Source organism: Doryrhamphus excisus, chromosome 15, assembly GCF_030265055.1.
Source record: "Doryrhamphus excisus isolate RoL2022-K1 chromosome 15, RoL_Dexc_1.0, whole genome shotgun sequence".
NCBI classification, from domain to species: domain Eukaryota; kingdom Metazoa; phylum Chordata; class Actinopteri; order Syngnathiformes; family Syngnathidae; genus Doryrhamphus; species Doryrhamphus excisus.
The window spans coordinates 11,053,648-11,080,731 of NC_080480.1; the positions used below are offsets into that span (position 1 = coordinate 11,053,648).

The following is a 27,084-nucleotide window of genomic DNA, read 5'->3' on the forward strand; positions in this document are numbered from 1 at the left end:
TTGAAGAAATAAAACTTTATTTTTCATACATGATGAAATTCTACAGTGTGTCATCCAAGAAAAAAATAAAAACAATAAAAACACTAACCTCATTGTAATGACGATCATGTCGCTGCACATGCAACATTCACTTTTAAACAGTCATCAAGGCAAAGTCCTTCTCCGTCTAAACAAACTGTTAAAAGGTTGTGTGTGTGTTTGGACAAGAACACACATTGCGTACCACTGCACATTAAAGACAGTGTCAATAACAAGTGAACCTTAGTGGGCCTCTATCTAACGTTGTGGATGAATCACAGAGAATGGCAACAAAAACCCCAAGAGTTGCTCTGAAGGTGACCATAACAACAAAGATGTTTGGAATGTGGCCATTTTCAGTGATCACCAGCACAAACAACACGTAGAAATATTTAGGGATGGTGTGAATACTTCCATGTGACAGCTCACACCAACGAAGCGGTGCGGGCAGGACCGGAGATCAGATAACCGGTGCTGAGCGGTCGTTGGTGACGGTGGGGCGCAGTCGTACTGTGGAGAACGGGTTCCCCCCACTGGGCGACACAGAGGAGTGATCGATGAATGTGTGTGTGTGTGTGTGTGTGTAAAGACAGTTGATAAAACTGTACTTACGCCAGGTAGGCAGGTGTGGGTCTTGAGATGCCGTTAGGCTGATTCGTCTGTGGAGGGGAAACAAAGGTCACATGACATGTCACGTAAGAATTGTGTGAACATCAGCTGTGCACATTTAAAAAAAAAAACCAACACATTTTGTGCTAGAGTCTGTGGGAAAGACAATACGTGGCGTCACATCACATCACATGATGGCAGCATGTGGAATCTTGAAAGTCTGGTTGTGCAAGATGGCGTCACAACCTATGAATTCAGGTTAGTAAAAAATAAATAATAATAATAAGCGGGTATTGCAACACATGATATGTAATTTTTCATTCAATCCTATTTTAAAACAACTGCAGTGAAAGTAGAGCAACATCTGTCCCCTAAGTCTACTATCATGACATATACAAGAAATGAATAGTCTGTCTGGTACATGGAGTATTATGTACTGTCCACAAGGTGGCAGCAGAGGACGGAGAAGCTGATGTTTGTGGTCCCCAAGTGTACTCCTGAACCCATCAAGTAGAAGCTGACAAATGATTGTTTCTCTGTGTGTCATACTTTCTAATAAGTGCTCATCTTTCTTGACATGAATCACCAAACCAGTGAGGGTGCATTTTTTGCATGGTGACGGTGCATTCCAGCGTAACCACACCCCCCCGCCTCTTCCTGCTTTCTCCTTTACCCGCAAAACAAAAAGGTAGTCCCAAGCACCTCTGTTGTGGATTTTTGTATTGTATTCCATTTAATTTCTTCATAGATAGCCAATAAAACTTCAAGCATATGATGAGAGCTTGGGTGTCAAAAGTGCGGTCTGGGGGCCCATTTGTGGATGACTGCTTGTTTTTTTAATTGGTTCATGGCATAGTCTATAGATAAACATAAACACTACAAATTACACAGAAACTGGAAAAGGCCCAAATCCCACCGACAAGCTGCACATCTTACAATATAAGCTCTTTGGTGGGGGGGTATCCCTCACAGATTATTTTGGGAGCTTGCATCCAGGACCTCTAGAATATGTGATTTTTTTCCAGGATACACGATAACATTAATTATGTTTTAGTATGTGATTTTAGCATCACCTATGCTGTTTGTGGCTATATAAGTAGAAGAACGTGTGCTCAAGCCTATCACAATGTTGGTGAGGAGACAGGGAGCAGACACCCCCCCGACACTTACTATCTATCAGCCTATGGACAATTAAACCTTTCGACAAGTAAAAACGCTTAGTCAAGAGTCACAGGTGCTTTCTGCACCTGTACTGTAACCGGGCAACGTTCAATTAACGAGGAACAAAACAACGCACATGCTGAATGATACTCGCCTTTATGTGCTCCTCAAAACAGACAGATGAGGGGAATATTATGGCGTCCTGTCAACCGAACTTATAACTTCCACAACCGGTTCTGACCTGGCTTTAGACACCAGCTACTACAAAACGGCAATTATTCCAAACCAGTAGGGTTCTTTCCCTTACAAGGAGAAATAAACCCAGGAAGTTGGTTAAGAACCTGTAAAATGCTATCTTGATGACATTAATGACATGAACTAAGGTCCCACTGTATTATGTCCAGTATTCACAGAAGTTTATAGAACTACAGAGAACTACAGGGAACGCAGAGCTATGTATCCGGAAGTCCTCGGGAGTGCTTAGTGACCAATCACAGCAGAGTGGGCCGGGTTTGGAGTAAATTAAAAAGACCAGTTGAGCAGGAAGTCAATTTCAATACTGAAGAAATAGGTGCAGAATCTGGACGATCTAGAAAGCTTTCTGTGTGGGTTATCGTGTGTAGCTGCTCTATAGGAGTCGACAACACAATACAAAGCACCGAAAATGAGCATTATAAGTCCCCTTTAAGAATTGCTGGATTGCTATGCTAGTGTGTGCAATGCTTTGTGGGTAATGTAGTGTGAAGCTAGTCGAGTACTTCCTGTGTAGCACCGCCTGCTTGTAAAATGTAGGCAGTGACAATAACATGCTGTTAGAGCAGGAATGCAAATATCTCTCACCAGGTAATAACTGGATCTAAACAGTGGTGCTGATTGTCACATAAAATGATGTATGTTCTGTGTAAACTCCGTCCTACCCTTTAGCTTTACAGATGCCAGGTCTACTGTTGTATGTATGGTAGCCAAGACCACCACACAGACTATGAATGAGAACATCACGTCTATTAGAACAGAGGCTGCGACTGCGCTGAAAACTACCGTGTTTAAACCATATTTACATGCACATATCCCAAAAATACAATGAAGCCAACTCCCCCGCTCACTGTGACTGACCGTGTGGTGATCCGATGAGGAAGAGGAGATGGCGGAGGGAGTGGGGGAATGCTGGGAGTGGTGATTATTGCTGCTGATGACGCTGCTGTTTGTGATGGTTGTTGTAGAGGGCGGGTTGGTCTTGACGCCGCCGCCGCGCCGCGGGCTGTCACAATAATCCTCTGGGGGGAGGATCATGGTCGCCTCATCTGTTTCCGTGTCCTGGTGGTGCAGGTTGACCACGCTTCTGCTGCGGTACGGGGCAACCGAGACGCTGCACGAAGGGCATGAAGTGGAGGCTGATCATTTTTTGCTTTTTTTATGCATCCAATGTCATCAACCACCACCACCGTGTTTGGTAAAGCACTATAAAACATCATCCCTGCTCTTTTGGCGGAGGCTCCAAGTGGAATGTGACTCAGGACAATAGGAATCAAAGGTTACGGAAAGGGAGAGCCCCCCCCCCCCCCCCCCCGACGGGGTAAGGTATCTTATCACTCTAATAGGGAACAATGTAGCAGCATGTAATGTGAAACCTGTTAGCTTGTGTGTGTGTGAGCTGGAGTCTCCTTACTTGTTGTTCACAAGGGGCTCAGAGAAAGCACGGCAGTATGACGAAGGGAACCAGCCCCTCCTAGAAGAAAGCAAAATAGAAATGATCAATCTCATCCATACACAAAGTGTGCAGCAAGCTAGCTGGTCCAGCAATAGTATGAATCTGGGGGGTGGTCGCATACTGAAAATCAATACTGACACGGGGGGCCACGTTCATATTTGGATTTATATTTTTACATTTTGTAAAAAGTCTAAATAAAAACTTTACCCTTTATTGTTTGACCCTCAAACAATGCACAACGATGAGCCAATTCAAGAAACAATACAAGCAGTTGATGTTTGCTAAATACAAGGATGAAGAGTCTTGAACCAGTCATGATGTGCTATACATATCACTATATTGACAGTTACTATGGTACCCCTTATGTCATTGGATGGTCATATCACCTCATACTTTGGTACGTGACAAAATAAATAAATAAATAAATAAAACTATATTAGGAAAGCAGGAAGTGAACAAATGTAACAGTTACTGATTGTAAATATTCCAGATGGAGGGGTAGGATTTAATAAGCTTTGCTTCTTCCTACTCCTTTTGGACATGTGGAACTGTGAACTGATTATGTGATGCATTCAATTGTAATCTGATGCATGTTCAAATGAAATAAAACCATTACCATTAACTCTATTTTTTTTCAAATGTTTGCTGTTTTTTTTCCTTTAAATTTTATTTCTACAATGTGCAGCGGGCCAATTAAAAATAAGCTGCGGGCAGGAAATGGTCCCCGGACGCAACTTTGGACACTACTTGTATAGCTCAAGGCTTTTTAAAGTGTGGGCCAGTGAGCATCCCTGAGAGAATAAAATACACATGGGGCTTCTACCACCAACTGGATACCTCATTTTTTATCCTTTCTGATCACTCCATACTATTCTATTCTATTCTATTCTATTCTATTCTATTCTATTCTATTCTATTCTATTCTATTCTATTCTATTCTATTCTATTCTATACTCCATACTGTTTTCAAATCTGTCGACAAGTTGAGAAAGTTAAGGATGTTTTTTCTTGATGTTTATCAAGCTACCCGGGACACTTAAATCAGTACTGTAAGCGATGTGGGGTCACCATGGTAACCGCAAATTCTCCTTGTTATAAATCATATAGCTTTGTCACCATTATTCACTCTTTCATTTTTCCTGTACTCCTTGTGTCAATATTTGCACACAACATGAAAATACACCCCCATCGATTTACAGCCATGTTAATAGTAGCCTCTGTTGACTTATAAGGGAGTTTTCCACTGCAAACACATGTTCTCATGCCCACTATTATTGAGACTTTGCAGCTGTTGGGTACATTAAAAAAATGGCGCTGGTCGTCAAGGCCGTGGCCTTTAAAAAGTCTCCAATGTGTTTAGAATGCATGTGTCTTTTGAAGATTACTTTCTCATTGCATGTTTGTGTTGAGTTGCCCGGTTACAGTATCAGAGCTGATGACAAAGGAGCAACGCAGCGAGAGATCACAATGTCTATCTGCAAGACAAACCCTCAGAAGGTGCGCTCTGATAAGCACAATAGCATCGTAGGAAATGAATTCTTTCAAATCTTGATCACCCCCCCCCCTCTTCACAGTAATAATCTCCCCGAATGGCAATACGGATCAGACCTGACGAAAGATTCATTTTCAAAAACATTTTGAAGGCTGTTGGATTAAAGCCACATTTAAACCAGGGAGAATATGGGGACAGCAGCTGGTGCCTCAGTCCACTCTGCACTTCCCATATTCAGGTCATTCATTACTTCCTTATCTACTCAAACATCTAGATCACTCACTTTCCATTCTTCTCCATTTCGCCGTACATCCAGCCATCTTTCTCTTCCGGTATGAGCAGAATGATGACGTCACCCTCGTCAAAGCTGAGCAGGGTGTTGTTGTTGCCCGCCGTGTGGGGGAAGATGGTGCGCACACGCTGCCTCTTCACGACGTTGTTCAGGCCCGTGGCCACAGACACTGACCTGGCCAGATTGTTCTCTCCATTGCTCTCATGCTCTGGCAAAGGAGCGGGGGTGAATTCATCGATGAATGAAAAAAAACAAAATAACAATGACAGTTCACTGGTAGAATATGTGTACTACCTGTGTTGTTGTTGCTAGTCGTGCTGACGCCGGTCGTTTTGTTCTCAGGAGTGAACATATTCACCAGAGGGCTGATATGGGCCTTCTGAGATGGAGCAGGTGGAGGAGCCATGATGTTCTGTGACAAAACACACAATGACGCACATGTTAGCTCACAAATTAATTAACTACAATGAATCACAAAAAAGTAGCAGTTACAGCTTTGTAGCATCAGAAGCTAAAAGTTATGTAGAATTGTTTAACAGGAGTAAACTATGCAGGCGATTATTGGACATGTGGAACGGTGAACTGATTCCATTGTAACCTGATGCATGTTCAAATAAAATTAAATCATTACCATTATGGTCGTACTTTTACATCACCACAATGTATTCTAAAGGCAATTCTCAAATAATTTGACCTCACCAAAGTGAGTACACCCCTTTAATTATATGAATGCAATATGAATGAAAGTTGAATGCAACTTGTGCCATTGTTATCCAGCATTGCCTTAATCAACAAAGCTGCACAGCTTCCACTCCTCCATGATGACATCGTTCGTGGAGCTGGTGGTTGTTCCTTACGTTCGCTTGAAGATGCCCCATGAGTACTCAATTGGGGTTCAAACTAATTTTGTCCGATCCGTCACTTCCACCTTTAGCTTCCTCAGCAAGAGGTTGGTTTGGGTTCGTAAAATGTTTGGGAGGGGTTCATGCTCTGCTTCACACTGTTAAAGTACATGTCGAAATTCACTCATGGAGCCCCAGACAGTGACGCTAGATACTTAGACAATAATGTGTTGACTCATTTCATTCATTTTCTACCGCTAATCCTCACGAGGGTCGCGGGGGGTGCTGGAGCCTATCCCAGCTGTCTTCGGGCGAGAGGCGGGGTACACCCTGGACTGGTCGCCAGCCAATCACAGGGCACATATAGACAAACAACCATTCACACTCACATTCATATCTATGGACAATTTGGAGTCGCCAATTAACCTAGCATGTTTTTGGAATGTGGGAGAAAACCGGAGTCCCCGGAGAAAACCCACGCATGCACGGGTAGAACATGAAAAATCCACACAGAGATGGCCGAGGGTGGGATTGAGACTCAGTGAATACTAAATCTATACTGCTATTAGGGATGTCACGATCTGTCAATAGTCCATATTCATGGCTGCAGTATAGGTATTGTCCTTATCCTTACTGCTATACAAGCTGCACTGACTACTGTACAGTATATCCAAGTTTCATTAGTATAGTATTGTAGTTGTATAGCATTGGTCAATGTTTGCTGAAATGTGAGGGGTGAAAAAGTTACCAAGCTATGCCGCGAAGGGGTGGGAGAGGGCAGCGGCGTTATGGAAATGGGCGTGCGGAGTCCCTCGATCATGGTCAAGATGCTTTCAGGCATGTCTGTGGCATCGTTGCACTGGTCCTGCCAGCTGTTAATCCTCGCCATCAGAGTGTCTCTGGCCTATGAAGGAAAAGTTGCATCATTATGGGGGGGGGTCATAATATTCTAATCGTAATATTCTAACATCTTTCATTTGGCATTAAGAAGACAGAAGAAAGGAGTGTTCAGTCAGTCAAGTGCTAGCAGCCACATTGCAACATTTTATAATGACAGCAGGTATGTGATGTAACCTTGTCATGAAACGATGCAATCTGATAGGAAAACATGCAGTGTTTGTCCACCAGGAAACAGAAGCGTCTTTTCTCCTCCAGCAGAGCCTCTTTGCAGCCGTCCGCGATGAACAGCTGCATGTCCATTTGGCGGTTTGTTAGCGTCTCCACGCACTGAGGACACATAAACATGCATTCACAGGTGCGTCACAAAGAAATCCTACGTACTTCACAATCACACATCTTGAGTAAAAAGCTTCTTCTTCTGCACCATCTTACAAGTGACAATGGATCCTCACGTTGTCTTATCTTGCTGCCCATAAGGTCTGAAAAGCAATTACCTAAGCACTCAAGATGAAGTGATTTGAAAGGACTGAGGTTTCTTTCTTTAACGTTGTAATCTCGCTCTAGCAGAGGAGTTTTTGGACAGGATGATCGCGCTAGTGAAAGGACGGACAAAGGGGGCAACACAGACACAGGACACAGTGTGTTATCGAAGACAGCAGGTGACACTTATAGGACCTGTGTTCGGATGTACGTATGTATGTGCACATACACAATAGTGCAGATGGGCTTTGTCTTTTTGTTCTACCTGTATAGCATGTCATTCAAAACCAAAGATGTATTTATACTTATAGTTCATGTGTTATATTTGTAAATAGTTATTTTGATGCAAAATAACCTTTTTTTGTGCTGTTTCAATATTTGAGCTGACACAAAAGCAAAACAAATTGTGTCAAAGTAAAAGTTATGCTTGAAATGTATTTCACAAAAAGCAGTTTCTCCCGTTTCTAGTTGGGAACTGATATTTTCCTGAAAATTACCTATATTCTACTGCTGATTACTCTTTCTCTTTGGGCTTTTCCCTTCAGGGGTCGCCACAGCAAATCAATCTCCTCCATCCAACCCTGTCTTCTGCATCTGTCTCTCTCACACCAACTACCCTCATGTCCTCCTTCACTACATCCATAAACCTCCTCTTTGGTCTTCCTCTACGCCTCCGACCTGGCAGCTCTAAACGCAGCATCCTTCTACCAATATATTCATTATCCCTCCTCTGGACATGTCCCAACCATCTCAGTCTGGCCTCTTTAAGGGCCTTCAACATGTGATGTCTCTCTGATGTACTCCTTCCTGATCCTATCCATCCAGGTCACTCCCAATGTGAATCTCAGCATCCTCATCTCTGCTACCTCCAGTTCTGCTTCCTGTCTTTTCCTCAGTGGCACTGTCTCTAGACCAAACAACATGGCTGGTCTCACCACAGTTTTGGATACCTTTCCTTTCATTTTAGCTGAAACTCTTCTATCACACATTCACATTCCATCTTGCCTGCCCTTTCACAATCTCCATTGTTCTGAACTGTTCTGAACTGACACCAAGTACTTAAAATTTCCCACCTTCTGTATCTCTTCTCCCTGTAACCTCACTCTTCCATTTTGGTCATTTTGGCTTATTCACACACATATACTCTGTCTACTGCTGATTACTAAAGAATGGAAAAAGGTAGAAAGATGAGAACCTAATCTTTCTTTCGGTAGGTTCAATTATTATATGGCCATAGAGCGCAATATCCTGTGCACCATAAAAAAATCTGACAAAATCGTCTAAAATAGCCGGTACTTAAGGGCTCGTCTTTTGAAAAATGTCTGGTATCGAATGAGTCAACCATGTAGCCAGCAGCCTCAATGTATTAGACATCTTTGCTCTAATAACACCTTCTTCATACAGTATATTGGTGGTGAACACCTAATAACACCTCATAATAATAAAGTCTCAGCTGAACAGGTGTTTGCTTTTTTTTTTATTTGGAGCAGCTTTAATCAAGTTGCAGCTTGCGAACACACTGGCCGGCATATTCAGCTCAAAACTGAGGTGCGAGCAGCCTTTTTGCAGCACATTCCTAAAAACACCATCACACTCATGTCATTTACAGGGATTTCCTAAAAATAGCAAAGCACACCAGGATTGTTCACTAGCGTCTTACATAGACTCTTCAGTAACATTTTTTCAGCAGATTCTTAAACAGCAAATTATCCTGTCCTGGGTTTTTAAAGAGCAACTAAGAAAAGTTCCTTCAAAAAATAGCAGTGGGCTCCTAGAGGATCATTGACTTGCATTTTTGCAGTAGATCCTTAAAAACTGAAGAGTGCTCTCTATTCCGTCAAAAAAACACTGCAGAGCTGTACTGTCATACAGCATGTAGGAACGAAAAAAAATACCAAAGATCTGTGCCCACTGCTTTTGTAGTCATTCCCTAATAACAGCAGATGGCTCCTGTCATTAACGTTAATGCTCATTAACTCGGAATTTTGCAGGAGATCTTTAAAAACAGACGAGCACTGATGTCAAATACAGAATCAGACATTTGACCTGAAGTCATATGTCATATCATAATATATTATAACATATCAAATTCATGCAATATTTCTTTTAATATGTCATCTTTCAGTCTATAAAGTTTTAACCGTCTATAAACATTTTCATCATTTCTTGATATGCTGGCTTTTCAACTTTATTAAAGAGCAGCATTTCTTTTATGATGTATTGAACTAGTCTCTGTGAAAGCACACCATTTTTGTCTAGGTGCTGAAACCTATACAAAGAGCCAGAGAGCCATCGCCCTGCCTGCATAGAGGCTAAAGGCAAGGAAAACAGACAGGCAACAATAGAGAGTTGCCGTGTTTATTCATCAGGTGCATGGCTAAAGCTAACGTCTCCAGTCCTCTTAAAATGTATAATTCCGCATATAACATTTATAGCCTCCTACACATGCACATGGTAATATATGGACACTGGCAAAATTATCCAACTCATTTTTGTGATAAATTTATTTATTATTGTGAAACATTTTTTTCCCTCCTCATCACAATTTAATCGTGACACCCCTACTAAATGGACATTTGCACATAAACAAACACCAAATAAAATTGCAGACTTGCCACCAGCACAGAGCTAACAGGCAACTTTCAAGATGAAACACTTTTAATGCACAACATGATCATCATACTGACTTATTTGCTCATACTATAAGACTGTACTCCCTGCACTACACATGAGGTGACATTTGGCGTACCCCACTTTAGGAACCTACACTGTATTGATGCATGTAATTTCTAGTAGCACACTTTGCCAACTGGCTTAATGTGACATTATATGTGCAAAAAAACATCCCGTTTATCACATAACTTTAAGTACGTAATTAATTTCACCAGGTTGGAGGATTGCTCACTTGTGTTTCATGCCAATAAAGACAAGATACCTTCACAACTATGAAAGGTGGGCGGCATAATTCCATAATTAAGCGGGTGAGGGAAAAATGGAGGTGCGTGAAATGCCATTTCATCAGGAATAGCCATTATCTGTCGTTTAAAAACAAAGCCTCTTCACCTGTCAACATTACAACGAGCCTGTTGCTATGGGCAACCTGTGGCAGTCTGTTAATGGTATGTAAGAAAGAGAAGAAACTAAATATCCAACATGATCCATATTGCTTTCTGTAGTCGTCTCTGCTTCCTCTATCGTGTTTGTGTCAGTGAGGTCATTCAACCCAACAAGCTGCAGTAGTACTGAACACGTACAACTCTCAAACTCTCACGCATCTAACCAGGTCAACAGGCGACCAGAGTCAATCGATTGAATCTTACAAGGTTACATAAGCGCTGAACCTTTCGAAACCTATGCAGAACATCACTGCAGTGGTCGCAATTATGTGCAAATATTGATTCATTTCCTACTGCTTCAACTATGCAATGTCACAAATGAGCTGCGGCCAATTCCAGTTGACTTCAGGTGAGAGGCGGGGCCAGACCAAACGCTTATATGATCTACCTTTTGTTCCCAAATACTGCCACACCAATTTGAACATGATGTGGCTCAGGTGTCTGAATGCGTAATTATAGCTTGGCAAATATGAATAACCATGAGTGTGTCGGGTGTCCGCAGGCGTGTCTGCATCCGTCTCACCTCGCTCTCTTTGTTCTCATACTTGTTGGCATTCTTGCCTTGGCTCTTTCTCCTCAGCTTCTTCAGTTCTGCAAGGGATTTATCCAAAGAGTCTTGCTTCATCTTGTGCTCCATCTGGTACCTCTTAAATGTGGCCTGGAATGAAAGGGAATGAAAGATCCACGGTGTACTGAACGTTTGCCAGATTCTTCTTATGCATCAAGAATTAAGCACTAGCACGATTCTGGGCAGTGTTGTTTGAGCAGATTGCTGATAATTACTCTAAACCACATATTACCTTTCGGGGTTTGGACACGAGAATTCCCCTCGAATCAGAAACTTAAAGAAACTTCAGCCAAAAACATGGCTGGTGCACCGCAAAGTAAACAGATCCATTCTTTTATGCGTGTAGCAATTTTAATATGCATTAATTATAACCACGATTAAAGCACTGAGTAATTCAGCAAATGACTCAGATGTCCGTGTCATTCATTCATTCATTCATCCAGAGTGAGTACAGTGGAACTCCACACACTCACAAGTCAGAATTCCGCCTCAAATTTGCAGATTTTTGGTTTAAAAAAATATCTGAATATCACAGTTGTACATTTTTTTCAGCTTTCAAATTAAATAATTATGATTAATCACCATGGGCATGTGGGAAAACTGCGCATTTTTACTGTTTTTACAATTAAACATTAACATTTGAATCACATTTTAACCTGTTTTTATGTGCCAAGAATAGTTGCATTCAAAGACACCAAGTCATTTAAGTTAATGTTTTGAGTGTAGATGCATTTTGAGGGATTTCCGAGCATACTTAAATGCAAAAAATTCTAGTGAGCGATATGAATATCCACTTATGTTGTTCTTTGTCTTTGTTTATTTAAACCACACATAATAAAGATATTATAGTGATTTTTGGAGTGTTCTTGAATGCATCTTGCAGTAGTCAAGTGACAATGAGGAAGTGTCATTCTGAGGAGGACCAGAGATGTGTATTTGAGTTGGAGATACATATACAGTATGACGTTGGAATTGCACTGTTGATGTGTTACAAAAGAGCGTCAAGACTCAGTGTGACGGTGTGGGGACATTACACTATTCTTCTGCCATTAAAAAAAACAAAGGTGCGGCTTGACATGATGCGCATCCGTTAATTAAGCTAAACATTTTATTTACAGGTAAAAAGCACAGCAAATATTATACCATTATACATTATACACATTATAAAGCCTACAATTTTTACATCTCTATGCGTCACTGTTTATGTTATGGCTGCACGGTGTGCTAGTGGTTAGCGTACAGGCCACACAGCTAGGCAACCTGAGTTTGATTCCACCCTCTGGAATCTCTGTGTGGAGTTTGCATGTTCTCCCCGTGCATGCGTGGGTTTTCTCCGGCTACTCTGGTTTCCTCCCACATTCCAAAAACATGCTAGGTTAATTGGTGACTCCAAATTGTCCATAGGTATGAATGTAAGTGTGAATGCTTGTTTGTCTATATGTGCCCTGTGATTGGCTGATGACTAGTCCAGGGTGTACCCCGCCTCTCGCCCGAAGACAGCTGGGATAGGCTCCAGCACCCTCGCGACCCTCGTGAGTATAAGCGGTAAAAAATGATTGAATTAATGAATAAATGTTTATGTTATTTTGTGGGAGATTTTGCACTTCATTTGGCTGTCTTTGACGCACCAAAGTTGCTGTGAGACGAAATGTGAAACTTACATACTGTATAAGAATCTGGCCCCAAAATGTGCAGCAAACTGAACACAAGTTGATACCGTATATATAAAGTAGCCTGGATGACACAGTGGCCTGCTGATTCGTGGAGCCTGGTGAGGTAGCTTGAACAATAAAGTAATAAATTAAATAAATTATTTGGGCTTCAGAGCAACAGTAAATATTAATACCCGGCAGGCATGTAACCATGGGTTGACTCGTCCTTGGCTGGGTTGCCTTGGTAAACTGGCTCTATTGTGTCGGGTGTTTGTTTTTGAGGTGTCGTATCAGGTTTGTCCTGTTAAATGCAGCCTCTTCCTTCCCACCTCTTGAAATCCCAGGTTTGCGTATTTCACACTTTGCAATTGCGATTTTTTGTTCCATAACCTTCAGGATGTTTTCAGAAGCACAAAAGCGTCCAACTTCAGCAGCAATGGCACGCTGCAAGAAGCCTTGCTTATGCAGATCAACAATCCAACCGTGTTCAAAGACAAGAAAGCATTTTTTGCCTTTGGCATGAAACGCTATGGCTTTTTAACATAGGACAACGTTAAAAAGCCATAGCATTTCAGTATGTGGAATCAAACTATGGAATGGATTGAGTAAGAACCTCAAACAATGCACAACGATGAGCCAATTCAAGAAACAATACAAGCAGTTGAGGTTTGCTAAATACAAGGATGAAGAGTCTTGAACCAGTCATGATGTGCTATACATATCACTAGATTGACAGTTACTATGGTGCACATTATGTAATTTTATGGTCATATCACCTTGTACTTTGATACAAGGTAACAAAAAAACTAAACAAAACCTTAACCTGTATTATGGAAAGCAGGAAGTGAACAAATGAAACAGTTACTGATTGTAAAAGTAAACTGTATTATGGAAAGCAGGAAGTAAACAAATGTAACAGTTACTGATTGTAAAAGTACCAGATGGAGGGGTAGGATTTAATAAGCTTTGCTTCTTCCTACTCCTTTTGGACATGTGGAACTGTGAACTGATTATGTGATGCACTCAATTGTAATCTGATGCATGTTCAAATGAAATAAAACCATTACCATTATCATTAACATGAAGAAGAGGTGTGAATACCTGACAGAACCTGACTTTATCAACTAACACAGCCCATTTAATTTGAATGGTTGTTGTTTTTTGCAATACATTGCTTACTCATTCTTTTGTGTTCTCACTGCCAAACCATATGTTTTAAATCCAACAGTGCAAAATGAACTGTTTGCAATTGAATAAAATGGTTACAGAAATGAGGGAATGATGTACATTTCTTACTTGGACTTGATTTGGACTTTCTAAGCACAGTTCTTAGCTTTGTCTGTGATGTGGTTTATAGTATTCACAAACACATACAGGTACACATGCGCACACACGTGCACACACACACACACACACACACACACACACACACACACTAGTACTACTCACTGTCATGTATTTGACATCCATGTCGGTTTTTCTCTCCAGCTCTCCTATAATCTCCCTGTGGAATCTTTTAAACTTCAGGTGGCGTAGAGGAGGGATGAAAAAGAGGGAAAGAAGACACACGGGCAGTTAGAAACTGTGACAGCAGGATAAAACACCTGTCAGTGACTAGTAAGAGGGTAAAACATAAGATAAGTGTTAAATAAGAGAAATACATTTAGATTGTATTGGTGCATGTGTGCGGGGGTGAGCGTTCGGTTCAAGGTTGCTCTTTTGAATGAGTCAGAACAAAGCGTGGGAATGCCCACAGACTTCTCCCTCTTCCTCTTCAGATGCAGCTTTCGCTCATTAGTGTGAAGGCGGCAAAGCTGCAATCACAGCCACTTTCCTACGATGCACCATCGGCACCCATATGAAGCATCGGTACCCTCTTGTTAACCATACATACATAGATGATTGCCAAGATCTTTGTACACAAGGATGCCAACCTCTGATATCCGGTTGTGTCCACCATCAGTTTCTGTGACGTAAGTGGATGCTGTGACTCACCAACTGGAGTCCATTAACAAGTCAGCCCACTCACTGATGCGGCAAGCAACAATGTCTCAAAGGAAGTCCTCACAACTTTTGGCCTGTGTTTTGCATTTGACGAGGAGGAACTAAGTGAGGGTTTGGTTTGAAGAAACAAACATAAGATGCTTTGGGCTGAAATCAAGCTGAGCCTTCTGATGGTGGAGGCATTGCTTGGAATAATTTATGAACACATCCCGAGAATTTAAAGTTGATGTGCTTTTAAGACATTACCCAAGAAATTAATTCAGTCAGCATCGTAGTATTTGGGATGCTTTGATCGATCGGCCAATGATCAGAATTACGTAAAACAGAAAGGAGTGATGGACATATGCTGATAAAACACCGGCAACGCAGATCACAAGTGATCACAGACATGCCTGCTGTGTGTACCTCACTGCTAACACATGCCTGGGTTCGACTCTCCGTTTGGGCATCTCTGTGTGGAGTTTGCATGTTGCATGCGTGGGTTTTCTCCGGTTTCCTCCCACATTCCAAAAACATGCTAGGTTAATTGGCGACTCCCAATTGTCCATAGGTATGAATGTGAGTGTGAATGGTTGTTTGTCTATATGTGCCCTGTGATTGGCTGGCGACTCGCCTCTTGCCCCAAAGACAGCTGGGAGAAGCTCTAGCATACCGGCGACCCTAGTGAAGATAAGCGGCATAGAAAAAGGATGGATGAATTTTCCCTCTGAAAATTGTGATATATGATGTCTTCAGAAAGTAAGTAAAATACGTTTTGGTCTAAATTAAGGTGTTTTTTCTTCAAATCATATAGCCAGTAGCAGGGTTGCAGCCTGCGTCCCATTAAAAAAAAAATCATGTTGCCCCTGCAAGTAATTAATTAATTACTAAATGTATTAGTAATTACATACATATCTTTTGGGTCCCCTACTGTCATGGGATCTTGGAATTGTCCTGACTTTTCTGATTTATACAGCACATCCAGCCAATAGCGGTCATAATAAATGAATGTAAAAACGTATGTATAACTTATCCATGTAGTCAGTATCAGTATCGGACGAATTCAGTCCTGGCTTATCGGTATTGGAATTGGAAGCATAAAACCCTGATCGGACTATTTCTAACATTTGGCCCCATCATTACTTATAGGTCAACAAAACACTATTCGGTATGACGCCATGCATTTGAACGCAACTGAAAAAGACTAACGGTAGCTGTTTCTGTGTCTTATCTTATCTGTGGATGCTGCAGTAGGACACGCCACAGTCTCCACTTTGCTGCAGCGGATCCTTTTCTTGCTGCCCTCAGTCTCCTTTTGAATAAAATATGACTTGTTACTGTTAGCCACATATGCAGATGTAAATACAGGAGACCCTCTCCCTCCTCCATTGTTTTTGTTTGTTCGTTCTGACTGATGTGTTCAATGCATTCATGTTCAGTCTACATCATAAGATGTTTTTGAAAGCTGCTTTTAACAGAGGATTGTTTGTGGCTTATTTCTTTCAGAGACCAACTTTTCGAAGATAACTGGCCAACTTCAGTGATTTACAGGAAGGGTCATCTTAAGCACGTTTATGAGACTCACTGTAAAGACCGAGACATGACATTTACAGACAGTCAGTAGCTTATCAGGTACTCATGCAACATAAAACTTATCTTTCTCCTCCTCAGTCCACGTCTCCCCTGCAAGAGTTGGGGGTGGACCGCACGGAAACAGGGTGGGGCTATGACTAATGATCCGATAAATGGAGCTTAGTGAAATGAGGCTTTGGGTAATATTTTGTGAACACAAGGTTTTATAGAGAGTGAGGGTGGCAGTGGGCGAGGCAATCACTAAGACAGTAATTAAGTAGGAATGGAATTTTCAGGAAACAAAAAATGCACTCACATTGTCCTCCAACTCAAAAATAACTTTTCTGTGGACTTCTGAGATCCCCATCAGCACCATCCCTGCCCAGAAGAGAAAATGAGAGCGGATTACGATGTGTGAATGGCAGAGAAGCAGTAAACAATCATTTCGTCTTTCAAATGGCTTTGAAAGAAACACTGATAACACAATGATGCGAAATAATTCCTTGTTTATTTCAACCTCAGGCGAGTCAAATGCCACTAGTTTCTGATTACATTACAAAAGAATTGTTGTGTTTAAAAGGAAAAGGAAATAAAATGCATGCGCCTGAACCGGAAAAACTGGACCACCAACTGTTCAGCTAATCAAAAGGAGCTTAGACAGGTGGCCACACGTTGCCAATTGACATCTCTGCGTGTGTTTCGCTAAAATGATCATTTTAGGATTATGAGGCATGCAAGTTTAAAGCTACTCATTAAAATTCCTGTGTTGAACTTTGCACTACTACAGAATTAAAAAGAGCTATTTAAAGGGGATCTAGGGAATTTTGTCCATCATTCACAATCCATTTGGGAAACATGAACACATATTTCTTTGCAGTTACTGTGCATTATAACACCAGAAAATTAGTTAATTTCAGCTAGCTTCAGCAATGCTGTCAATGGGATACACCTATTTCAATGATGAAGACCTGGAAAAAATCTGATAACATACAGTATCTTGCCATATTTTGTCAATTTAAAACACTACTAAAACTTCTTCTTGGCACATTGACACTAAATAACTAACAAGGCGCCTCGCTGACCGCTCGCCTCAGCGTCATTCACAGACAGAAGAGTCGATATCATCCATTTTCTATGCCGCTTAAACTCACTAGGGTCGCAGGTAAGTTGGAGCTGTCTTTGGGTGAGAGTTGGGGTACACCCTAGACTGGTCGCCAGCCAATCACAGGGCAAATATAGACAAACAACCATTCACAACAACCATTCACACATGGCTAGAACATGCAAACTCCACACAGAGATGCCAAGCGGTATGGCCTATGACTGTATGGCCTATGACTGTATGGCCTATGTGCTAACCACCAACCACTCGTCCAATGTGCGGTCTAAGAGTGGATACCTAGCTCTCAATTTCGCTACAAAGACTCAACACGATGCTCGCCTGGAGCACATGTCATGTGCTGGAACACAGAGGTGTTGTCGCCGCTGCTGTTGTTGACAAAACTAGCATAAGTATGTGAATCATAAAAATGGCAAGATACTGCAACTATTACATTAGCGTTTTTTTTTTTTACAGGGCTTCATAGTGGAAATAGGTGTATCCCAATGACAGCATTGTAAGCTAGCTGAAATTAACTAGTTTTATCGTGTTATAAGGCACATATATGTTCATGTTTCACATAAGGATTGTGAGTGAATTCCGAAAAAGTGCAACTCAAATACATTGAGTCAAACACAATTAAACGTGAGGAACTATTACATACCTATTAAAACAGTAAAGCCTCCAAGAACATTACCCTGAAAGTACCCACAGCCAGATGGCATGCCAGCTGACTTGAGTCTGTTTCAAACATATTGTATGGAGTCTGGATAAGTGTTTGTGTGTTTACACTTGACAGACACCATTTTTTAACACTTCACAGATGACTATTAGTCATGGAGGGAGCAGTGGAGCATTAATGCAAGACCTCTTTGGTGGAATTCTCTTTTCTGTTGCTTGAATGTGCACAGACTAATAAAGTGAGCTCTGTTTTCTTCACACTTAGGATGGAAGCATAAAGACTCACAAGTCTGACCAATGACAAGTGAGTGCATTTTCTGGGCAGATGTACAGAAAGTTGCTATAGAAACCAAGGTCATAGCGCCATAAACACTTTCTGATGGAAGGAGTGACATGTTCAGCCACAGGTGGTGCTAGTCAGTTCTACCTATGCCCAGATGTGGTTTCATCGGGGTGGAAAACCTTTACAGTGCTTAAGCGTTTCAGCATTCTGTATATTTTCCACATTCTCCAAAGCTGCAGAGACCTTTACAAAGATCTTTTATTGTACATATATTTTTTAAGTGTTTGGTCGTAGGTGAAATGGAAATTCTAGAGTTATTGAGTTATAGTGATGATGCAATGAATCTTGGATAACATTTGGTCTTTCCTTGATTGATTTTTTCCACCCTGGATATTAAAAAATACAAAACCCTCACATGGATGTCATGGTTTTATTGAGCGTCTGTGATATTAGTTGTCATTGCAATCCTGCAAAATGATTTGCAGTGGGAACCATTATTGATGTGCTGCTTTCAAAATACACAGACAATTTCTGCTACACAGATAACACTGATGAAATACAGGAACTTTGGATACAAATTGTAATCTTTGTGTTTGCCGTTAGCGTGGGAGGAGCCTTGAACGCCTTTCGCCATAATTTCTGTACCACCTTATGTTATAGCACCACCATTGAGACAATAAATGAAAGGAATGTAGGCTTGGTTTAGAGTGACTTCACCGTGAACCAAATGTCCTTTTATTCTCCCCACTCATTTGTTTATTTATTGTTGTCACAGCCTTTGCAGAATGTTGCCAAGCAGCGGGTGTTGAGCCAGGTGTGAGAGCTGTGTGTGTTTCATGATGTCAATATCTGCTGCCATATGCCAACAAACCAAACCGAGATAAGGCCGGAGGAAAAGGTTCTGTTTGCCAATGCATGGGGTTTGGTATTATGTCTAGACACAGCAAGCACTTCCGATAACGGTTTTGGTGAGGCTGCTTTGAAAAGCACTGCAATACTTTTGAAAAGAAACTTTGATGTATTGTAATAATTATTTTCTAAACAACAGGCAACACAAGAGTTATGTCTGAGTTAAATGTATATATACAATAGTAGTGTCCCCTCAGAAGTTATGAGAAAGTGGTTGCTGAAATGTGAAGGATGTACCGAGTTGGCGAGATAGTATATACAGTATATCACATCCATGGGCTAACACACAGAAATAACTCCCACCTTTAGGCTGATTTTCAAAACAACATTGTGCCGGTAGCATGCAAAGCAGCCCACAGTCCTTCCACAGTTTTGACTGTTGGTAAAATAATCCTGGCATGAGTGAGAGCCACCTGACGCACAATGCAAACAAGCTGGGATTATGTAAAGAAAGCCATCCGAATGGACAAGGACCATGAAAGGACAAAGTAATCTTAGGGTTGTTTTTTTTCTTCTCATGCATGTCCATGAAGGAAAGCTTTTCTGGGAGATTAGGGTTGTAGGGTTTTGATTAAAAATCTGTTAACCTAAAAATAAAACCTCTAAATGCAGCTGAAGTCACAGAAACTGCCAAGAGGTTGAGCCTCCATCATTTTATTTGGCAGATGTGGCGGTATACACGGTATATGCATTTGTCTTTAGCAATATAGCTAAAACAACAGGCTGACAATGGAATGAATGTACTCCATAAAGTGAGCTGTGTGATCACATCTCTTACGCATCATCAGATCCCGCGACAGCGGATCACTTCTTTTTACACTTGGATGACAGTTAAGAATGCGTAAAGTCAGCCGTCTTCAGCGCCAACAACGGTCCATTTACATATAATTTGACTTGCATATTAACCAAGCTACAGCGACATTGTTATTATTATTATTAACAGTGTTACGTTTTTTTGTTTTTTGTTTTATTTTGTCCCGTCCAGCCATTGGGGCAGATAGTTTAGTTGATCTAAAGGCCTTACATGCTAAACAGATTTGCTCTGTGTCAGGAAAGGTGTGAGCTACAACTTCCCTGTACCATGAAATTTTATTTGCCATTATTTGATGTTTTTGTTATGCGCATTTGGAGCGACCGGACCGGAGCAAGAAGAAACACAGAAAAGAAGAAAAAAAACTGGGGTGGGGGGCAAAAGAGACAAAAACAGCAGCAGCAACAATTCCCATAACAACAGTGACAAACAAGACTGCAGCATCCAAACGGAACAGTCCTAAATCAAAAACACAAAACAAAACAAAAAAAACAGTATTACTGGCGTATTAGTACCTTACCACACCACACCGACTTGCTACCAGCCAGTACAAGCCTGTAACAGGTAACATGTAATACATATGTTATCATGAATTTACCTGTTACTACATGGTTACAGCATGTATAAAAAAAAACCTTGAGAGGTTTTTGGAGGTGTTTTTGGCAGAGGAGGGGCTAAGCAAAGGAATTAAACGAAGACAGCAAGAGGACAAGGTACACCGGTCCTCCAGTATCTCTCAAGAGTATCCTGTTTCTGGTCCGCTCCGCGTCACTGCTGCTCAGGTTTCTAACAGGGATGCACTCAGTGCATCCATGAGCAGGCTTGGAAGCAACAAGACTTTCTATTCTCCTGTACAGAGCGCTTCATTCATGATTCTTTGATGCGGTGTAGAAATTGTGTCATATTCTAGTTAATTACAGGGATTTGCTGCACCAAACAGCAAACAAGCATTTCTGTTGACAGGTCTATTGCATGATAGTAAACAAGACAGTTGGTGATTTATGTTCACGCCACATAATCACACTTAATGAGTCAGATATGTTGTGAAAGCCGATGGCTTTGTCTGTGTCTCCTACATGTTAGCGGAGTGCATCCACGAGTCAGTTTCATATATGAAACTGTCCAGATAAGATCCAACCATAATCTACTATTTGTTTGCATCCAAAAATTCAGGATTTTTGAATTGTAATTGTTACAAATGGAGGGGATTTCGGTTTGATTTCGGTTTAGCACTTTTCCGAGAGATCACTTTTTGACTTTTGTAATCTACTCACTGTAGGAGGCCAGCGGAGATCCGACATTTTCTTTAGTGGCAAACAACTACAATGTTGCTTGACACTGTCATGTCAAAGGCAGAAGCTAAGCAGATCTGCATTGTGTTTTAGGATACATAGATAGGCTTTATGTTGCTCACGCTACTTCTCCCTTCAACCGCTTCCTCATTCCCTCGCCCCTAAAGGGCCCTACAGTCTGACTGGACTGAACAGCACCCCCAAAACTAGCTGCTCTGAACAGGGCTGCTTAAAGAAGGTTTTAAGTGTGCTGATATTTTTGATCCATTTTGAAGCATGCAAAGTGGCACCTCAGTTACTGTACGCCCCGGTTAGTGTGTTTTTCGGTTTATGTTGAAAATTTCGTACCGTTCGAGCCAGCACTCTGGAATAGACTATCCCAGGGAGGCTGAGGAGTGTGATCCTCCTGTAGTTAAGATTCACCCTCCAGTCACTCATTTTGAAAAGGGGGACCAAAAAAAAAAATGAAAAGGGGAGCACTACCCTGATCTGCCAATCCAGAGGATCGAGGATCGGTGAATCTTTAAGAGACTTGTTAACCAAGACAGTCCTACAACATTATCAACATTAATGTCCTACAACATTAAATGTTGCCTTGGTTCGCATACATTTCCCGATTAGCACATGTCTTATTAATAACACACCACGTGAGTCCTATTGTTTTGTAATTGTAAAACTATTTCTGTTAACATATGTATATAGGTGTCCAGAACAGATGAATTGGATTTGCATTAAAATGTATTTCGGTTTGAGTCAGACCTTCTAGATGGATTAATGACATGAACCATGAACCATGATATTATAATAGCTAGGAGCTGTTTTAGGGGACATCCACATAGAAACAAGTCTTCTGGGTGCCTTGCAACAGTGTTTTTTGAAAACGGAATGAAAACGATGATGTCGTCCACTTATTTCAATTCCTAGATTTCATAACATTTGTGTATATTCAAGTTAAATGTTATGATATTTATGAACAGTCTTGAAAATAGCCCTGTAAGAAATTCATAGTAAAGTTGATAAAAAGTGGAAGTAAACAATTCATGGAGAAGTTAGACAAGCCTGTATAAAGCATCAGAACAGAATCAAGAATCGTTTGGAACCAAAATAGAAACAAAGAGTCGGAATCACAACAAAGAATTTGTTTCAGAACATGAATCATCCAAATTCAAACGGTGCCCAACCTTATAGATATGCCTTGCGTATGAGTTGTTCCTGTCTGGATGCAACTGTTGACTAATCTGGCAAAGTGTCGACGACAACTTTTCAACTCCCTAAAAAATAAAAGCCTGGATCGGACCTTAGTCTGTTAACACAATAGCATAATGCGTCTCCTTTCAGGTAACATGTATAAACACTATTTAAGTGTGGTGAATGATTCATTCCTTGGGTGATGCATCCCTGTGGATGTGCCAGGAGGCTGACACCCCCGCTGCCTCCTCCCATTGCGTGTGCCGCTCAATTTAATTAGCAGTTTTCTCCGTATCGGCAGGGGAACTGAGAAACATACAGTGGTTAAATCAAAGTGTTCCACTGGTGACAGTAAGTTAGCAGATATCATTGACCTGACAAAACATTGTGGTTCCATTACAAAGTTGTATTAGCGACACAACAAGTGTGAAAGCACAGGACTCGAGACTACTGTACTACAAGTTAGATAGAAACTGCAATCTTGTTACCAGCAACTACATGACTGAAGTGGAACAGTATTGGATGCCACATTCCTTTTTTTTCCCCCAAACTTGAGATTCACTCTGCAAGTTCAACTAAATGTGAAACGGCTCGATAACGACACTAGCACCTTTACTATTGTTGACATTAGATCGACTTCCTTGTGAAGGTAACCCAAGTGAATCTATTCATGCATGAGCAATACAGCAATTACTAATATACATTGACGAGACCCAAATGATGCAAACAACTTTTAAAGACAGTATAAGTCGAGCATTAAAGCACATGGAAACATACCTAATTCCCTGGACACAGGAGACACCGCTGCATTCTCCCCAATTTTAGCCATGGCGTCAAAATACAATCTTCCTGCCAAGGCCATTGCTGGGTAAATGAAAACATTATCATCATTATTTATTAAGATACATACATACATGCGTTTTACTGTATAATAGTCTTAATAGTGCTGGTAAGTAATTTTCAAGAGTCCATTTGCTCACCAGCTACAGATTTCTCGTAGTTCTTGCCCAGGTTGACCAGGTTCCTGAGACCTGGGTTGAACTGTTCCATCACATTCTGAGTGATCGGACATGAGAGAAAAGAGAGACACGTTTCATTGTTGTTTAGCTCATATTTTGGAAGGTTACAAATTTTGTCATTTAAGTCATATTCGATAGGTATTAATAATGTTAAGTGGTGCACATGCTTAGGAGAATCAGGCCCGACTACTTTGCTAATGAAATGGGGTGCCCATAAACGTGTCGATAAACTGCAAAATACACCGCAGGACCTTTTTTTTAATCTGAAATATAATTAAAAAAATTACAGTAATCCCTCTTTTATTGCAGTTAATTCTCCTGCAAAGTAAGATAGCTAAATTATATTCCAATATTTTCAGAGCATAGAAAACCTGTTTGCTACCTTCTGAATACAAGTTTTAAGATTAGAGACCTCTAGACATGAACTAACAGCCCTATAGTCACCTTTACACTCATATTCACCAATATAGCATACATAATAAAAACTTGTGCGTGTGTGTGTGTGTGTGTCGGTATAAACGTGTTCGCTAAGAGAAATGAGTGCCGGGTGAACAGGAAGTGATGTTGGGGGCCCAGAGCTGAATTTAGCATGACTTGGGTAACAGCCAGAACAGTAGCCTGTGTTTGGATTTTTATCAGGAGTTATTGTGCCTATTGTGAGATCATTCATACCTACAATAAAAGGTTGTTGTTCCGGTAATCAAGTCTGGTGTTTGTGTGTCTCACCGAACATTTGAGCAGCATTACTGACACATAGTGACCAGAGGAAAATACTACATATCATTTGCAATGTCTCTGAATGTGTCTTGATTGGCTAGTATATGTATTTGTTTCTGAATGCATCTTGATTGACTTAAGTTTATTTTGCCATTTTTATGCTTGAAAATACTTAATTCAAACAAAACTTATAGGGATGTCTTGACCCGATTTTCAGGATCAGCGGCCAATCCACTGTATTGGCTTCCGCCACGAGATCGGGCCTCATCACATTCATACAAACCAACATGCTAGGTGAGGTAATCAACTCAACTCCCGCCACCCACATGTTGGTGGTATACCGTGATGAAGTTAGTTTCACTTTGGACACCCATTTTCCAGGTCTGCACTAAGACCTGTTCAGTTGTTGTATCCTCTGGAAATACAGAAAGTTGAAGGCAATATTACTCCAATGGTGATGAACAATTGTTCATTGGGCGGGAGGGTGTTGGAACTTCTTGTGATATTAATGAAAAAACATTATCAGAAATATTATCGTGAGAAATACAATTTGAATGGAAACAGAAAGGGTACACAAAATGTCTTGATTATTTGGCAGATTATTTGTCTTATTTAGTTTGGCATCTTAACTAAGAAAAATATCAAAGTGTTACGTTCATTCCGCTATATTGATTTTAGACTCCATAGGTATAGCGGCAGTTCCCCCTCACTGTGCCTGGACTGCCGTGTCATGTTGCGGTAAGCTATGTGTGTCTGTATGTACATATATGTATGTGTGTATGTATGTACGTATACACACACACACACACACACACACACACAGGATCAGGCAAAATGATCTGACACATTTGTAGGTTAAATAAAAGGCAAATAAAATAAAGAAACAAAAAAGTGTTTTCATTTTCAAAAAGTACATATAATGCCATTTTGCGTTGTTTCATTATAATGCCATTGTTTTTCATTTCTTTTTCAGTTGCTGCCATGAATTGGACTGGTGAGCATCGCGCTTTCATTGTGGAAACGTTTATCAAAACAAACGAATCTGTAACCGCAACACAACGAGCGTTCCGTTTGCACTTCAATCTTGGTAGACATGGTCCCGTACCAGCTCCAAACACCATCTTGTTATGGGTTACCTGGACCTGCATTGAAACAAAAATCAACCGGCCGACCTCGCACCACCAGAACTGATTTAATTTTTAAAACATAATGAAACAGAATGGCATTAGATGTACTTTTCAAATATAAAAACACATTTTTGTTTCTTTACTTTATTTGCCTTTTATTTAACCTACAAATGTGTCAGATCATTTTGCCTGACCCTGTATTTACCACTAATAGGCCATATTAAACCATGAAAGAGTACGATTGATTAATTCATATATTACTAAAAACTGCAATAGGCTGGCGACCAGTCCAGGGTGTACCCCTGACTTTCGCTCGAAGACAGCTGGGGTAGGCTCCTGACCGTAGTGATTATAAGCGTTACAGAAAATGGATGGAAGGATATTTGTGAAAACCTGAGAAGTTGTGAAATTTGAACCGCCAAGTGGCAAGGGAGGACTGTATATTACAGCTGTCACATCATGGCAGACTGTAGTGAATGGAGTGACGTTCCAAAGACTGTCGAAATTAGTGTCTTGGTAACTCTGCATGCTAGTAAATTTCCACCTTTGGATAGGGCGTTTTAAGTATCGAGAGCAGGGTTATTCAACTAAATTGGGGGCCATATATTTAAACACATGAGGGCCAAGGGGCTTATGAATATGGAAGGTGGCTTTTATCACTGATAACTGGTGGGAGGAGCAATTGCATACAATATATATGTCTACCTGCATGTGCCCAATCAATCCAATCCAGCTTTGAGTTTGGGGGCTAATTTAAAGTGATTCTGTGGTGGCAGATATCATAAATAACTGGCGGGAGGAGTTTCTGCTTGATTCATTTGTTCCAGGAAGAATGTTACAGCTTATCTCTGTAATTATGTCAATTGGTAAATACGTTTGTATCCATGCATGGACGTAAAAGCTCACACACCCAAACCCAAATTACAGGAAATGATTAAAAGCAAAAGCAGTGAGCGAAAATGTTCCTATGTCTCAAAGAACTTATAAGGATGAGCTTCTCCTGTGCTAGCATTTTGGCAAGGAATAGCATGTAACCCGCACACAGTGGGACCACTAAGCATATATTATTTACACTACAGGCAACCAAGAAAAATTGTATTCAGTATGCCATTACATCTAAATTCCATACAGGAGTTGAACCCTTTGTGGACACATGAGTGGGTTTAAGCAAGTGTGCGCACCTGTTGTACTCCCAGCTTCCAAGTACCCACCTTGTATGTACTTTCAGTGAGCTTGTTCACCTCCTCCGCACTCCTCGACATCTTTAAATCCTCCCTTTTTTAAACACAGATGGACAAGGAGAAAAACAACACCAACGTATCAAGAGGTCCACCCTGAGTCAACAACAAGAGAAGGGGGGGAGAAGTGACCAAACCTACGGTCACATACACGTCCTCATAGCCAGCATGAGAGCAGAGACACGTCCATGAAGTAAAATATAAAATCTCAATAAAAAAATTATGTCCAAAGGAGCAAATAAAGTCCAGCGGGGTGTTGCTACGCCGAGAAAAGAAACTGCTGTCAAACTTGTTGTAGGTGGTGAGTTCAAGGGAGGTAAGAAAACG

At 40.9% G+C, this 27,084-nt stretch overlaps 1 protein-coding gene across 2 annotated transcripts; it reads right to left on the minus strand.

The window, feature by feature from the left end:
* Positions 1 to 27,084, minus strand: LOC131103228 (brain-specific angiogenesis inhibitor 1-associated protein 2-like protein 1). 2 transcript variants are annotated; one of them, XM_058049337.1, is made up of 15 exons: positions 26,899 to 27,084; positions 26,731 to 26,794; positions 23,637 to 23,712; positions 23,434 to 23,520; positions 16,710 to 16,771; positions 14,288 to 14,359; positions 11,142 to 11,276; positions 7,197 to 7,349; positions 6,871 to 7,026; positions 5,575 to 5,692; positions 5,272 to 5,488; positions 3,455 to 3,514; positions 2,902 to 3,154; positions 631 to 677; positions 1 to 551 (listed from the first exon to the last, which is right to left on the minus strand). In XM_058049337.1, exons 2-15 carry the CDS (start codon positions 26,779 to 26,781, stop codon positions 479 to 481), a joined length of 1,560 nt encoding a protein of 519 aa, XP_057905320.1. In that variant the 5' UTR covers positions 26,782 to 26,794; positions 26,899 to 27,084; the 3' UTR covers positions 1 to 478. The 2 variants fall into 2 exon arrangements, with proteins under 2 accessions (XP_057905320.1, XP_057905319.1); XM_058049336.1 differs by having other exon boundaries at positions 26,731 to 27,084.